Genomic DNA, 17294 nt, shown 5'->3' on the forward strand with positions numbered 1-17294 from the left:
ATGGTTGTTTAATTTGTTTATGGATGGGGTTGTTAGGGAGGTGAATGCAAGTGTTTTGGAAAGAGGGGCAAGTATGAAGTCTGTTGTGGATGAGAGAGCTTGGTAATTGAGTCAGTTGTTGTTCGCTGATGATACAGCGCTGGTGGCTGATTCATGTGAGAAACTGCAGAAGCTGGTGACTGAGTTTGGTAAAGTGTGGTAAAGAAGAAAGTTAAGAGTAAATGTGAATAAAAGCAAGGTTATTAGGTACAGTAGGGTTGAGGGTCAAGTCAATTGGGAGGTAAGTTTGAATGGAGAAAAACTGGAGGAAGTAAAGTGTTTTAGATATCTGGGAGTGGATCTGGCAGCGGATGGAACCATGGAAGCGGAAGTAAATCATAGGGTGGGGGAGGGGGCGAAGATCCTGGGAGCCTTGAAGAATGTGTGGAAGTCGAGAACATTATCTCGGAAAGGAAAAATGGGTATGTTTGAAGGAATAGTGGTTCCAACAATGTTGTATGGTTGCGAGGCGTGGCCAAAACGGGAGAGAGAAATACAATATTTCATTAGCAAAATAATAGTACAAATTGTATGCAAAACATAAGAAAATTACAAATTCAGTTAATACAATAACAATAATATAGTTATAATAATACAATTTATCTATTCAATTCAAAGAAAACTTGACCAATAGGACATACTGAGATATTCTCAGTACACTCCCGCCACAACTACAAGCAAAAACAATTATTGCTCCTCAATGGGGAGCAGCAACACAAGTCTGTGAACCGATCTGTTGATCAATCTGTCCTTCCCATCACACATAGGGTCAGACTTCGAGATTTTGTATCTTGATACTACATCTCGTACTTTTCCGTCCCTGCCTGGTTTAGCTCTTTCAACCTGTGCTAACTTCCAATTTCCTCTAATCAAATCACTGTCTTGCACTAAAACAACATCTCCTTCCCGCAAATTTCTACGTGCTGTATGCCATTTTTGCCTGATAGTTAAGGTTGGGAAGTAGTCTCTCATCCATTTCCTCCAAAACGAGGTTACAATACTTTGTACAAGACTGAAACGCTTCCTTGTATCGGTCGTTTCCACCATGGGCCCACTTGGTACCTTGTTGCTTGCACGACCAAGCAGTAGATCGTTAGGGCACAAGTAAGCACCCAAAGATATATCGTATCCAGGTTTCAGTCCGATTGGGCGTTCATTCAATATATTTGCTACCTCATATAACACACTTTGTAGTTCGCCGAAGCTTAGTACATTTTCGCCCACTACTATAACAAGCAGCCGTTTCACCGTCTTAATCAGAGATTCGCATGCACCATTTTGCCAGGGTGCATTCGCCGATTTGTTGAATGACCATGTCATACCTTGATGAAGCCCGATTTGAGATATTAGGTTAATTTGTTTGATTTCCTTATTGGCAGCCATTAACTGTGTTCCCATGTCTGAATGCATGGTGTGAAGATAACCCCGCATGGAAACAAACCGACGAAATGTATTCAAGAAACTCTGTGTGTCATATCCTTCCATCAGATCAATATGGACTGCACGACTCGCTAGGCATGTAAATATCACTCCATAAGCCTTGGCCCTAGTTCTCCGTTTTACAGTGTCTCTTATCATTAATGGGCCAAACAAGTCCAAGGAGGTATTGAAGAATGCAGGTGATGGTTTGAGTCTTCTCTCGGGAGCTGCCCCATTTGCTGTCCTATCACAACTTTGTTTAACCTTCTGCATATTACACACTTTTCCTTTACCGATTTGATCACCTTTCGTGCTCTAGGTACCCAAAACCTACTTTGAAGTTTAGCTAAGGTGAGGTCTATACCCCCGTGATCAGTGTTGTGTAAGTAAGTGATGTATAGTCTGGTAAACTGATGGTTTTGCGAGAGTAACATAAACTGGTTTTGATTCCAATTGTCCTTCAACCAGCTGCTGATTCTCTCCCCTACTACAATGATCCCATCTTCATCTTTACTGGGTCCTAGCCTTTTGAATCTTTCCTTCCAATTTTCTTCGAATTCCCTTTGGACCATCTTAACCCAGTACCTTTCTGCCTTTCTCACATCATCGGCAGTGAGTGTATGCAATATTCCTCTGAATGTTTTCTTTCTAATAATGCAAAGGATTATAGCAGTGGTCTTTATCATTCTTTTGTAACAGCTAAACCTTTCAATATTCATCATGGGTGTTACCTCCTGTTTGATGTTACATTGTAGTGATACTCTATTCTTATTTGGTAACTCCTTTATGCAAGGTTGGTCTATTGGCCACTGATCAATAGGTAAAGTTAAATAGTGTGGGCCCCTTTGCCATGCTGACTCGGATCCTAGGTTTCTTGGATTCTGTGGCCGTGTGGCGTAGTCCGCAGCATTGCCGTCAGTGGCCACCCACCACCAATCATTAGTATTAGTATGTGTCTGAATCTCCGCAATCCTTGTTCCAACAAAAGCTCCAAATCCATGTGATTCATTTTGTATCTGTGACCTTACAATCATTGAGTCAGTTAGATGTAGTACCCTATCGAACACAAAACTTGTTTCTTTTTCTATTACCTTCCGTAACCTAGCAGACAATACTGCTGCACAAAGCTCCAGTCCGGAGTAGTTATTTGCCGAATGGGAGCAATTCGACTCTTGGCTGCGAGTAATTGAGCAGAAAATGTGCCATCTTTCAGTTCAAAGCGAATGTATGCACATGTAGAGTATGCAATATTGCTGGCATCAGCATAAATGACAAGTGTGGGGTTACCAAGTGCATTATCAGGCTTTATACACCGCCTAAATTTTAGATCCTCCAAGGCATACATATCTTGGAACAAATTAACCCAGTGCACATGCATTTCATCAGGGATTGGTTCATCCCAACCCAGTTGCTCATCAGCTTTGCATTCTTGTTTTCGTGTGATGAGATGTCTCATTAATAGCTTACATCGTATCGTGAAAGGTGTAGCAAGGCCTAGAGGGTCGTATAGTGACGCCACTTGACTTAGGATCATCCTTTTTGTCAGTTGTTTGGGTATCCTTTGCACTATTTCCTCTACTGTTAGGTCAGGACCAGTGCGGATCTTCTTGCGTTTTGTAGAAAAGTTATCCTTACTTTGTAAGAGAATTGATCTTTCTTTGGTTCCCAAATCATCCCTAGTACCTTTTCAACCTCAGTAGCAATTATCTTAGAATCTTCTGTCATATCATGGCTTCCAGACATTACCCATTGTTTCATCTGGAATCCTCCTCTTTTAAGGATCTCTTCGGTCGTTTTCATTCTTTCAAGGGCTTCCTCTGCACTTTCACATGAATGAAGAATGTCATCCACATACGAGTTATTAATGATCATGGCAGCTGTTTCCGGGTACTTGTCTTTGAGCATTTCGGCAGTTTTATGGAGGGCTGTCATGGCAATCACTCCACTGGGTCTGTCACCGAAAGTTACCGTCTGTAAACAATAATGGTCAGGCTCCCTGGTAGTGTTCATATCTCGCCACAAGAACCGGTGGGTCATTTTATCCGCTTCAGAGAGGAGTACAGAATTATACATTTTACTGATATCTCCCACAATTGCTACCGGACTCTGACGAAACCTAAGCAATATGCCAAAAAGATCACACAGCATATCAGGCCCCTTGGCATAATAGTCATTCAAGACGTGTCCCATGTATGAGGCAGAAGAATTAAACACTATTCTGATGGGAGTTGATTTAGAGTCTGGTCTTAATATTTCATGATGAGGGTTGTAGTGTACTGGGCCCTGATAGTCCTTGATTTCATCTGTAGTCAATTTTCGAGCTACACCTCGCTCCACCATGTCACTGATCTGATCACTATATTCCTTTGCATATGCAACTCCTCTTTTTGCTAATCTCTTTTCTGTAGCTCTAAGTCTGCCCATGCAGGCTGTGAAGTTATTTGGCAAGGTCTTTGGCGATTTTATCCATGGATAGGAAGCTGTCCATTGACTTGTTTTTGAGTCATGTATTAAACCTTGTGTTATTAGAGACAATTCCCTTTCTTCTTTAAGACTATATTTGTTACTTCCAAGGGGACACTTTCCACATTTGCAGTTGCCACATTTTGGAATGCAACATGTCCCCAGATTTTCTACAGAGAAGAAGTCATCAAGCCTTCTCGTAACACTGGCTTTTGATTCAACAACTAAATCATTTACCGTACATGCAGCAATGTGATTAATCCTAACAAGAACATGAGCAGAGTCGACACCTTTCACCTTTAATCTAGGGTGCGAACCTCTAATACAGTATCCAAATGGTCCCCACAATAGTTGGAGGTTACCTACAGTTTTAACCACAGATGGGAATAATTTGCAGTAATCAGCGGCGATCAACAGATCAATTTTGCCATATGGACGTTCAATGTTCTTAGCTTGTACTCCTAGTAAATCTGCCACGCTACCCATATCCACCTGTCCTGTTTCTGAGGTAATTTCTGAGATTCCACAAGCTTTGATTACATGAGTTTGGCCTTGAAAATCATTAAGAGGAACATCATATTCCAATGTTTCAAATTTGTGATAGTCATTTCCTACTTTAGTAACAGCCAAATTTATGCTTCTCCCTTTTAAGCCCATAAATTTTGCCATACGATCAGTTATGAGTGACGTATTGCTAGCAGAGTCCCAGAGGGTAGTTATGGGTCGTGTGTTACCATAAACTGAACTTATTATTAACAAAACGCCCCTTTTTGGTGACAAACTGCTGTTTATGTATCCCTGCTCTTTACCAAAACAATTATGGAGAATCTGATGGTGGCCTCTCCCACATTCACCACATAAAGATTTCTGTGAACATTGACGGCCCCTGTGACCTAACTGTAAACAAAGGAAGCAGGCACCCATCCTATATACGGCATCAATCTTCTCCTTGCTGTTAAGTTTTTGAAACACCGTACATTGAGTAATATCATGTGTATCTGTGCCATGGTACCAACATTCAACTGGTCTTTGAGACTCTACTCCAGACATATTTCCAGTTAACATAGAGATTTGCTTAGATAAATGAACTAAACACTCCTCCATCTTGCTTTGTTTTCCATGAAGCTGGGTTATGGCTGTAGTGAATACGTCAGTTTCACTGTCTAGGTTCACTGAGTGTACATGCACTTTACTATTAGGGTTAGTTGCCCTAATGTCATCATTCATGTATTCTAGTGCTTGTTTCTCTTTCAACAAATATTTCAGTAACTCCTCAAACATTTTACTTTTATCCTTTAGAGTTTGCAAAATTTTAGTCCACTCTCTTTTCTGCATTGGTGGGAGAAGCTTTTCTATATGACTGACCATAGTAACAGTATTCATCTCTTCAGACAAATTAACTTTCTCTAAATCTAAAGAGGCTCTCTCAACTATGCTCACCATATCCATGAATTTCTGTGGATTGTCCTCGGGTATTGGTTTTAATGTCTTTATGTCATTCAAGACTGACTGCACTAGTCTTGCTGGATTGCCATACCTGGCATCCAACCTTTTCATCATGGAATCAAAAGAGTCATCCACCCCGTGAACTACCTCCAATGCCTCCCCCGACAGACAGGATCGCAACACATATGGATCATCTTCATATACTGATTTCATTAATCTTTCATAGTCTTTACAGAATGTGGGATAATCACGAATCTTGCCATCAAAATGTGGTGGAGTTAACCGCTGCATTCTCACTTTGTGCATTTCGTTAACACTGGCTTTGTCTTTCTTTGTTACTTTAGCTATTATTGCATGAGCCTGAATTTTTGTCCTTTCAATATCAGTGATATAAGTATCAAGTTCATTAATGAGCACATCATAATTTGATTTCTTTGTATCAAGAGACTCAGCTAACTGCTCATTAATTTTTTCACTATCAAGGAACTGTTTGCACACGTTATCATAAATACCTCGTAACACTTCCAAGCAGTCATCCCGGCCTTGCGCCTCCTTTAACAAGTTGACCTTCCTAGTAAACTTGCGTTTGGCGATGGTCCGCTCCTTCATCAGCTGTTCATCCATCTTGGTAGGGGATGTGTTGGACTGTTTCACTAAGGTGTAAGTGAGACAGCACTGGTCGTTACTCTATTTAATCTAGGTCCAACCTGTAATAAGTGTACATGTCACAGTACCAATTACAAAACATAACACCCACACATATACATTATTATCACAATGTCTTATTTGATACATCCTATTACTCACACATTGCCTCCCCTATCAGTTCCCAGCTGAAACTGGAGTTGAGATCACCTTTCACAACTTCAGGGTCACAATTACTAGCACAATGGTGTACTCCGGCATAACATTCTTGAGAGTGGACCATGTGCCATACATATCCAGGATCACGAACATTAAATCCCTGTCTCACACCGTGGCACTGCAACCCTCCACCAGTCGTCACCAACGAACATACAGGCCTCTAGCTGACGGCCTGGACAACACTTCCATCCTGTCCACGTCACTCAACTCCTACGTTACAACTTTATACACAAGAAGAGCGACAAGCGCATGCCAAAACGGGAGAGAGAAATACAATATCTCATTATCAAAATAATAGTTGAAATTGTATGCAAAACATTAGAAAATTACAAATTTAGTTAATACAATAACAATAATATAGTTATGATAATACAATTTATCTATTCAGGACAAAGAAAACTTGACCAATAGGAAAAACTAAGATATTCTCAGTACACTCCCGCCACAACTACAAGCCAAAACAATTATTGCTCCTCAATGGGGAGCAGCAACACAAGTCTCTGAACCGATCTGTTCATCAACCTGTCCTTCCCATCACACATAGAGTCAGACTTCGAGATTTTGTATCTTAATACTACATCTCGTACTTTTCCGTCCCTGCCTGGTTTAGCTCTTTCAACCTGTGCTAACTTCCAATTTCCTCTAATCAAATCACTGTCTTGCACTAAAACAACATCTCTTTCCCGCAAATTTCTACGTGCTGTATGCCATTTTTGCCTGATAGTTAAGTTTGGGAAGTAGTCTCTCTCTCATATTTGGTACCTCATATAACACACTTTGTAGTTCGCCGAAGCTTAGTACATTTTCGCCCACTACTATAACAAGCAGCCGTTTCACCGTCTTAATCAGAGATTCGCATGCACCATTTTGCCAGGGTGCATTCGCCGATTTGTTGAATGACCATGTCATACCTTGATGAAGCCCGATTTGAGATATTTGGTTAATGTTCCAATTTTTAAGTCATATTCCTGAAATCTTTATTGGCAGCCATTAACTGTGTTCCCATGTCTGAATGCATGGTGTGAGGATAATCCCGCATGGAAACAAACCGACGAAATGTATTCAAGAAACTCTGTGTGTCATATCCTTCCATCAGATCAGTATGGACTGCACGACTCGCTAGGCATGTAAATATCACTCCATAAGCCTTAGCCCTAGTTCTCCGTTTTACAGTGTGTCTTATCATTAATGGGCCAAACAAGTCCAAGGAGGTATTGAAGAATGCAGGTGATGGTTTGAGTCTTCTCTCGGGGAGCTGCCCTTTTTGCTGTCCTATCAGAACTTTGTTTAACCCTCTGCATATTACACACTTTACCTTTACCGATTTTATCACCTTTCGTGCTATAGGTACCCAAAACTTACTTTGAAGTTTAGCTAAGGTGAGGTCGATATCCCCGTGATCAGTGTTGTGTAAGTAAGTGATGTCTAGTCTGGTAAATTGATGGTTTTGCCAGAGTAACATAAAGTGGTTTTGATTCCAATTGTCCTTCAACCAGCTGCTGATTCTCTCCCCTACTACAATGATCCCATCTTCATCTTTACTTGGTCCTCGCCTTTTGAATCTTTCCTTCCAATTTTCTTCGAATTCCCTTTGGACCATCTTAACCCAGTACCTTTCTGCCTTTCTCACATCATCGGCAGCGGGTGTATGCAATATTCCTCTGAATGTTTTCTTTCTAATAATGCAAAGGATTATAGCAGTGGTCTTTATCATTCTTTTCTAACAGCTAAACCTTTCAATATTCATCATGGGTGTTACCTCCTGTTTGATGTTACATTGTAGTGATACTCTATTCTTATTTGGTAACTCCTTTATGCAAGGTTGGTCTATTGGCCACTGATCAATAGGTAAAGTTAAATAGTGTGGGCCCCTTTGCCATACTGACTCGGATCCTAGGTTTCTTGGGTTCTGTGGCCGTGTGGCGTAGTCCGCAGCATTGCCGTCAGTGGCCACCCACCACCAATCATTAGTATTAGTATGAGTCTGAATCATTGAGTCAGTTAGATGTAGTACCCTATCGAACACAAAACTTGTTTCTTTTTCTATTACCTTCCGTAACCTAGCAGACAATACTGCTGCACAAAGCTCCAGCCTCGGAGTAGTTATTTGCCGAATGGGAGCAATTCGACTCTTGGCTGCAAGTAATTGAGCAGAAATTGTGCCATCTTTCAGTTCAAAGCGAATGTACGCACATGTAGAGTATGCAATATTGCTGGCGTCAGCATAAATGACAAGTGTGGGGTTACCAAGTGCATTATCAGGCTTTATACACCGCCTAAATTTTAGATCCTCCAAGGCCTACATATCTTGTAAGAAATTAACCCAGTGCACATGCATTGCATCAGGGATTGGTTCATTGGATTGATGAAGGAGCGGACCATCGCCAAACGCAAGTTTACTAGGAAGGTCAACTTGTTAAAGGAGGCGCAAGGCCGGGAAGACCGCTTGGAAGTGTTACGAGGTATTTATGATGACGTGTGGAAACTTCCTTGAAATTGAAAAAAATAATTAGCAGTTAGCTGAGTCTCTTGATACAAAGGAATCAAATTATGATGTGCTTATTAATGAACACGATACTTATATCACTGATATTGAAAGGACAAAAAATCAGGCTCATGCAATAATAGCTAAAGTCACAAAGAAAGACAAAGACAGTGTTAACGAAATGCACAAAGTGAGAATGCAGCGGTTAACTCTACAACATTTTGATGGCAAGATTCGTGATTATCCCACATTCTGTAAAGACTATGAAAGATTAATGAAATCAGTATATGAAGATGATCCATATGTGTTGCGATCCTGTCTGTCGGGGGAGGCATTGGAGGTACTTCACGGGGTGGATGACTCTTTTGATTCCATGATGAAAAGGTTGGATGCCAGGTATGGCAATCCAGCAAGACTAGTGCAGTCAGTCTTGAATGATATAAAGACATTAAAACCAATACCCGAGGACAATCCACGGAAATTCATGAATATGGTGAGCATAGTTGAGAGAACCTCTTTAGATTTAGAGAAAGTTAATTTGTCTGAAGAGATGAACACTGGTACTATGGTCAGTCATATAGAAAAGCTTCTCCCACCAATGCAGAAAAGAGAGTCGACTAAAATTTTGCAAACTCTAAAGGATACAAGTAAAATGTTTGAGGAGTTACTGAAATATTTGTTGAAAGAGACACAAGAACTAGAATACATGAATGATGACATTAGGGCAACTAACCCTAATAGTAAAGTGCATGTACACTCAGTGAACCTAGACAGGGAAACTGACGTATTCACTACAGCTATAACCCAGCTTCATGGAAAACAAAGCAAGATGGAGGAGTGTTTAGTTAATTTATCTAAGCAAATCTCTATGTTAACTGGAAATATGACTGGAGTAGAGTCTCAAACACCAGTTGAATGTTGTTACCATGGCACAGATACACATGATATTACTCAATGTACGGTGTTTCAAAAACTTAAAAACAATGAGAAGATTGATGCCGTATATAGGATGGGTGACTGCTTCCTTTGTTTACAGTTAGGTCACAGGGGCCGCCGTCAATGTTCTCAGAAATCTTTATGTGGTGAATGTGGGAGAGGCCACCATCAGATTCTCCATAATTGTTTTGGTAAAGAGCAGGGATACATAAACAGCAGTTTGTCCCCAAAAAGGGGTGTTTTGTTAATAATAAGTTCAGTTTATGGCAACACACGACCCATAACTACCCTCTGGGACTCTGGTAGCAATACGTCACTCATAACTGATCGTATGGCAAAATTTATGGGCTTAAAAGGGAGAAGCATAAATTTGGCTGTTACTAAAGTAGGAAATGACAATCACAAATTTGAAACATTGGAATATGATGTTCCTCTTAATGATTTTCAAGGCCAAACTCATGTAATCAAAGCTTGTGGAATCTCAGAAATTACCTCCGAAACAGGACAGGTGGATATGGGTAGCGTGGCAGATTTACTAGGAGTACAAGCTAAGAACATTGAACGTCCATATGGCAAAATTGATCTGTTGATCGGTGCTGATTACTGCAAATTATTCCCATCTGTGGTTAAAACTGTAGATAACCTCCAACTATTGTGGGGACCATTTGGATACTATATTATAGGTTCGCACCCTAGATTAAAGGTGAAAGGTGTCGACTCTCCTCATGTTCTTGTTAGGATTAATCACATTGCTGCATGTACGGTAAATGATTTAGTTGTTGAATCAAAAGCCAGTGTTACGAGAAGGCTTGATGACTTCTCTGTAGAAAATATGGGGACATGTTGCATTCCAAAATGTGGCAACTGCAAATGTGGAAAGTGTCCCCTTGGAAGTAACAAATATAGTCTTAAAGAAGAAAGGGAATTGTCTCTAATAACATAAGGTTTAATACATGACTCAAAAACAAGTCAATGGACAGCGTCCTATCCATGGATAAAATCGCCAAAGACCTTGCCAAATAACTTCACAGCCTGCATGGGCAGACTTAGAGCTACAGAAAAGAGATTAGCAAAAAGAGGAGTTGCATATGCAAAGGAATATAGTGATCAGATCAGTGCCATGGTGGAGCGAGGTGGAGCTCGAAAATTGACTACATATCAAATCAAGGACTATCAGGGCCCAGTACACTACATCCCTCATCATGAAATATTAAGACCAGACTCTAAATCCACTCCCATCAGAATAGTGTTTAATTCTTCTGCCTCATACATGGGACACGTCTTGAATGACTATTATGCCAACGGGCCTGATATGCTGTGTGACCTTTTTGGCATATTGCTTAGTTTTCGTCAGAGTCCGGTAGCAATTGTGGGAGATATCAGTAAAATGTATAATTTTGTACTCCTCTCTGAAGCGGATGAAATGACCCACCGGTTCTTGTGGCGAGATATGAACACTACCAGGGAGCCTGACCATTTCTGTTTACAGACGGTAACTTTCGGTGACAGACCCAGTGGAGTGATTGCCATGACAGCCCTCCATAAAACTGTCGAAATGTTCAAAGACAAGTACCCGGAAACAGCTGCCATGATCATTAATAACTCGTATGTGGATGACATTCTTCATTCATGTGAAAGTGCAGAGGAAGCCCTTGAAAGATTGAAAACGACCGAAGAGATCCTTAAAGGAGGAGGATTCCAGATGAAACAATGGGTAATGTCTGGAAGCCATGAAATGACAGAAGATTCTAAGATAATTGCTACTGAGGTTGAAAAGGTACTAGAGATGATTTGGGAACCAAAGAAAGATCAATTCTCTTACAAAGTAAGGATTAACTTTTCTACAAAACGCAAGAAGATCCGCACTGGTCCTGACCTAACAGTAGAGGAAATAGTGCAAAGGATACCTAAACAACTGACAAAAAGGATGATCCTAAGTCAAGTGGCGTCACTATACGACCCTTCATGCCTTGCTACACCTTTCACGATATGATGTAAGCTATTAATGAGACATCTCATCACACGAAAACAAGAATGCAAAGCTGATGAGCAACTGGGTTGGGATGAACCAATCACTGATGAAATGCATGTGCACTGGGTCAATTTGTTCCAAGATATGTAGGCCTTGTAGGATCTAAAATTTAGGCGGTATAAAAAGAATGATAATGCACTTGGTAACCCCACACTTGTCATTTATGCTGATGCCAGCAATATTGCATATTCTACATGTATATACATTCGCTTTGAACTGAAAGATGGCACATTTTGTGCTCAATTATTCGCAGCCAAGAGTCGAATTGCTCCCATTCGGCAAATAACTTCTATGAGACTGGAACTTTGTGCAGCAGTATTGTCTGCTAGGTTACGGAAGGTAATAGAAAAAGAAACAAGTTTTGTGTTCGATAGGGTACTACATCTAACTGACTCAATGATTGTAAGGTCACAGATGCAAAATGAATCACATGGATTTGGAGCTTTTGTTGGAACAAGGATTGCGGAGATTCAGACACATACTGATACTAATGATTTGTGGTGTGTGTCCACTGACGACAATGCTACGGACTACGCCACACGGCCACAGAATCCAAGGAACCTAGGATCCGACTCAGCATGGCAAAGGGGCCCACACTATTTAACTTTACCTATTGATCAGTGGCCAATAGATCAACCATGTATAAAGGAGTTACCAAATAAGAATAGAGTATCACTTCAATGTAACATCAAACAGGAGGTAACACCCATGATGAATATTAAAAGGTTTAGCTGTTACAAAAGAATGATAAAGACCACTGCTATAATCCTTCGCATTATTAGAAAGAAAACATTCAGAGGAATATTGCATACACTCACTGCCGATGATGTGAGAAAGGCAGAAAGGTACTGGGTTAAGATGGTCCAAAGGGAATTCGAAGAAAATTGGAAGGAAAGATTCAAAAGGCTAGGACCCAGTAAAGATGAAGATGGCATCATTGTAGTAGGGGAGAGAATCAGCAGCTGGTTGAAGGATAATTGGAATCAAAAACCAGTTTATGTTACTCTCGCAAAACCATCAGTTTACCAGACTATACATCACTTACTTACACAACACTGATCACGGGGGTATAGACCTCACCTTAGCTAAACTTCAAAGTAAGTTTTGGGTACCTAGAACACGAAAGGTGATCAAATCAGTAAAGGAAAAGTGCGTAATATGCAGAAGGTTAAACAAAGTTGTAATAGGGCAGCAAATGGGGCAGCTAACCCGAGAGAAGACTCAAACCATCACCTGCATTCTTAAATACCTTCTTGGACTTGTTTGGCTCATTAATGATAAGAGACACTGTAAAACGGAGAACTAGGGCCAAGGCTTATGGAGTGATATTTACATGCCTAGCGAGTCATGCAGGCCATATTGATCTGAAGGAAGGATATGACACACAGAGTTTCTTGAATACATTTCGTCGGTTTGTTTCCATGCGGGGTTATCCTCACACTATGCATTCAGACATGGGAACACAGTTAATGGCTGCCAATAAAGATTTCAAGAATATGACTGAAAAATGGAACATTAACCTAATATCTCAAATCGGGCTTCATCAAGCTATGAAATGGTCATTCAACAAATCGGCGAATGCACCCTGGCAAAATGGTGCATGCGAATCTCTGATTAAGGAAATGACTATCACAAATTTGAAACTTTGGAATATGATGTTCCTCTTAATGATTTTCAAGGCCAAACTCATGTAATCAAAGCTTGTGGAATCTCAGAAATTACCTCAGAAACAGGACAGTTGGATATGGGTAGGGTGGCAGATTTACTAGGGGTACAAGTTGAGAACACTGAACGTCCATATGGCAAAATTGATCTGTTGATCGGCGCTGATTACTGCAAATTGTTCCCATCTTTGGTTAAAACTGTAGGTAACCTCCAACTATTGTGGGGACCATTTGGATACTGTATTAGAGGTTCGCACCCTAGATTAAGGGTGAAAGGTGTCGACTCTGCTCATGTTCTTATTAGGATTAATCACATTGCTGCATGTACGGTAAATGATTTAGCCAGTGTTACGAGAAGGCTTGATGACTTCTTCTCTGTAGAAAATCTGGGGACATGTTGCATTCCAAAATGTGGCAACCGCAAATGTGGAAAGTGTCCCCTTGGAAGTAACAAATATCGTCTTAAAGAAGAAAGGGAATTGTCTCTAATAACACAAGGTTTAATACATGACTCAAAAACAAGTCAATGGACAGCGTCCTATCCATGGATAAAATCGCCAAAGACCTTGCCAAATAACTTCACAGCCTGCATGGGCAGACTTAGAGCTACAGAAAAGAGATTAGCAAAAAGAGGAGTTGCATATGCAAAGGAATATAGTGATCAGATCAGTGCCATGGTGGAGCGAGGTGGAGCTCGAAAATTGACTACATATCAAATCAAGGACTATCAGGGCCCAGTACACTACATCCCTCATCATGAAATATTAAGACCAGACTCTAAATCCACTCCCATCAGAATAGTGTTTAATTCTTCTGCTCATACATGGGACACGTCTTGAATGACTATTATGCCAAGGGGCCTGATATGCTGTGTGATCTTTTTGGAATATTGCTTAGGTTTCGTCAGAGTCCGGTAGCAATTGTGGGAGATATCAGTAAAATGTATAATTCTGTACTCCTCTCTGAAGCCGTTAAAATGACCCACCGGTTCAAGTGGCGAGATATGAACACTACCAGGGAGCCTGACCATTGTTGTTTACAGACGGTAACTTTCGGTGACAGACCTAGTGGAGTCATTGCCATGACAGCCCTCTATAAAACTGCCGAAATGTTCAAAGACATGTACCCAGAAACAGCTGCCATGATCATTAATAACTCGTATGTGGATGACATTCTTCATTCATGTGAAAGTGCAGAGGAAGCCTTTGAAAGAATGAAAACGACCGAAGAGATCCTTAAAAGAGGAGGATTCCAGATGAAACAATGGGTAATGTCTGGAAGCCATGATATGACAGAAGATTCTAAGATAATTGCTACTGAGGTTGAAAAGGTACTAGGGATGATTTGGGAACCAAAGAAAGATCAATTCTCTTACAAAGTAAGGATTAACTTTTCTGCAAAACGCAAGAAGATCCGCACTGGTCCTGACCTAACAGTAGAGGAAATAGTGCAAAGGATACCCAAACAACTGACAAAAAGGATGATCCTAAGTCAAGTGGCGTCACTATACCACCCTTCAGGCCTTCCTACACCTTTCACGATACGATGTAAGCTATTAATGAGACATCTCATCACACGAAAACAAGAATGCAAAGCTGATGAGCAACTGGGTTGGGATGAAACAATCCCTGATGAAATGCATGTGCACTGGGTTAATTTGTTCCAAGATATGTAGGCCTTGTAGGATCTAAAATTTAGGCGGTATATAAACCTGATAATGCACTTGTCATTTATGCTGATGCCAGCAATATTGCATACTCTACATGTGCATACATTAGCTTTGAACTGAAAGATGGCACGTTTTCTGCTTAATTACTCGCAGCCAAGAGTCGAATTGCTCACATTCGGCAAATAACTACTCCGAGACTGGAGCTTTGTGCAGCAGTATTGTCTGCTAGATTACGGAAGGTAATAGAAAAAGAAACAAGTTTTGTGTTCGATAGGGTACTACATATAACTGACTCAATGATTGTAAGGTCACAGATGCAAAATGAATCACATGGATTTGGAGCTTTTGTTGGAACAAGGATTGCGGAGATTCAGACACATACTGATACTAATGATTGGTGGTGGGTGTCCACTGACGGCAATGCTGCGGACTACGCCACACGGCCACAGAATCCAAGAAACCTAGGATCCGAGTCAGCATGGCAAAGGGGCCCACACTATTTAACTTTACCTATTGATCATTGGCCAATAGATCAACCTTGTATAAAGGAGTTACCAAATAAGAATAGAGTATCACTGCAATGTAACATCAAACAGGAGGTAACACCCATGATGAATATTAAAAGGTTTAGCTGTTACAAAAGAATGATAAAGACCACTGCTATAATCCTTCGCATTATTAGAAAGAAAATATTCAGAGGAATATTGCATACACTCACTGCCGATGATGTGAGAAAGGCAGAAATGTACTGGGTTAAGATGGTCCAAAGGGAATTCGAAGAAAATTGGAAGGAAAGATTCAACAGGCTAGGACCCAGTAAAGGTGAAGATGGGATCAATATAGTAGGGGAGAGAATCAGCAGCTGGTTGAAGGACAATTGGAATCAAAACCAGTTTATGTTACTCTCGCAAAACCATCAGTTTACCAGATTATACATCGCTTACTTACACAACACTGATCACGGGGGTATAGACCTCCCCTTAGCTAAACTTCAAAGTAAGTTTTGGGTACCTAGAGCACGAAAGGTGATCAAATCAGTAAAGGAAAAGTGCGTAATATGCAGAAGGTTAAACAAAGTTGTGATAGGGCACCAAATGGGGCAGCTCCCCCAGAGAAGACTCAAACCATCACCTGCATTCTTAAATACCTCCTTGGACTTGTTTGGCCCATTAATGATAAGAGACACTGTAAAACGGAGAACTAGGGCCAAGGCTTATGGAATGATATTTACATGCCTATCGAGTCATGCAGTCCATATTGATCTGAAGAAGGATATGACACACAGAGTTTCTTGAATACATTTCGTCGGTTTGTTTCCATGCGGGGTTATACTCACACCATGCATTCAGACATGGGAACACAATTAATGGCTGCCAATAAAGATATCAGGAATATGACTGAAAAATGGAACATTAACCAAATATCTCAGATCGGGCTTCATCAGGGTATGACATGGTCATTCAACAATCGGCGACTGCACCCTGGCAAAATTGTGCATACGAATCTCTGATTAAGACGGTGAAACGGCTGCTTGTTATAGAAGTGGGCGAAAATGTACTAAGCTTCGGCGAACTACAAAGTGTGTTATATGAAGTAGCAAATATATTAAATGAACGCCCAATCGGACTGAAACCTGGATACGATATATCTTTGGGTGCTTACTTGTGCCCTAACGATCTACTGCTTGGTCGTGCAAGCAACAAGGTACCAAGTGGGCCCATGGTGGAAACGATTGATACAAGGAAGCGTTTCAGTCTTGTACACAGTATTGTAACCTCGTTTTGGAGGAAATGGATGAGAGACTACTTTCCAACCTTAACTATCAGGCAAAAATGGCATACAGCACGTAGAAATTTGCGGGAAGATGTTGTCTTAGTTCAAGACAGTGATTTGATTAGAGGAAATTGGAAGTTAGCACAGGTTGAAAGAGCTTAACCAGGCAGGGACGGAAAAGTACGAGATGTAGTATTAAGATACAAAATCTCTAAGTCTGACTCTATGTGTGATGGAAAGACAGATTGATCAACAGATCGGTTCACAGACTTGTGTTGCTGCTCCCCATTGAGGAGCAATAATTGTTTTTGCTTGTAGTTGTGGCGGGAGTGTACTGAGAGTATCTCAGTATGTCTTATTGGTCAAGTTTTCTTTGAATTGAATAGATAAATTGTATAATTATAACGATATTATTGTTATTGTATTAACTAAATTTGTAATTTTCTTATGTTTTGCATACAATTTGTACTATTATTTTGCTAATGAAATATTGTATTTCTCTTT

General features: G+C 40.5%; 4 protein-coding genes across 4 annotated transcripts; 2 read left to right on the forward strand and 2 right to left on the reverse strand.

Moving 5' to 3' along the window:
- Nucleotides 1-2545: 2545 nt before the first annotated feature.
- Nucleotides 2546-2992, reverse strand: LOC139749294 (uncharacterized). The gene has a single exon (XM_071663018.1). The coding sequence runs from the start codon at nucleotides 2990-2992 to the stop codon at nucleotides 2546-2548; it is 447 nt and encodes a 148-aa protein (XP_071519119.1).
- A 47-nt stretch (nucleotides 2993-3039) lies between these two features.
- Nucleotides 3040-5991, reverse strand: LOC139749295 (uncharacterized). The gene has a single exon (XM_071663019.1). It carries the CDS (start codon nucleotides 5989-5991, stop codon nucleotides 3040-3042), a length of 2952 nt encoding a protein of 983 aa, XP_071519120.1.
- Nucleotides 5992-8897: 2906 nt separating this feature from the next.
- LOC139749296 (uncharacterized) lies at nucleotides 8898-10595 on the forward strand. The gene has a single exon (XM_071663020.1). The coding sequence runs from the start codon at nucleotides 8898-8900 to the stop codon at nucleotides 10593-10595; it is 1698 nt and encodes a 565-aa protein (XP_071519121.1).
- Nucleotides 10596-10688: 93 nt separating this feature from the next.
- LOC139749297 (uncharacterized) lies at nucleotides 10689-11645 on the forward strand. The gene has a single exon (XM_071663021.1). The coding sequence runs from the start codon at nucleotides 10689-10691 to the stop codon at nucleotides 11643-11645; it is 957 nt and encodes a 318-aa protein (XP_071519122.1).
- The last annotated feature ends 5649 nt before the right edge of the window (nucleotides 11646-17294 follow it).

This window comes from Panulirus ornatus, chromosome 7 (genome assembly GCF_036320965.1).
Source record: "Panulirus ornatus isolate Po-2019 chromosome 7, ASM3632096v1, whole genome shotgun sequence".
NCBI lineage: Eukaryota > Metazoa > Arthropoda > Malacostraca > Decapoda > Palinuridae > Panulirus > Panulirus ornatus.

Bases quoted from the DNA above. Each gene is read 5' to 3' on its own strand.
- LOC139749294 (XM_071663018.1), bottom strand. From the start codon at position 2,992: ATGATCCTAAGTCAAGTGGCGTCACTATACGACCCTCTAGGCCTTGCT.
- LOC139749295 (XM_071663019.1), bottom strand. From the start codon at position 5,991: ATGGATGAACAGCTGATGAAGGAGCGGACCATCGCCAAACGCAAGTTT.
- LOC139749296 (XM_071663020.1), top strand. From the start codon at position 8,898: ATGCACAAAGTGAGAATGCAGCGGTTAACTCTACAACATTTTGATGGC.
- LOC139749297 (XM_071663021.1), top strand. From the start codon at position 10,689: ATGGGCAGACTTAGAGCTACAGAAAAGAGATTAGCAAAAAGAGGAGTT.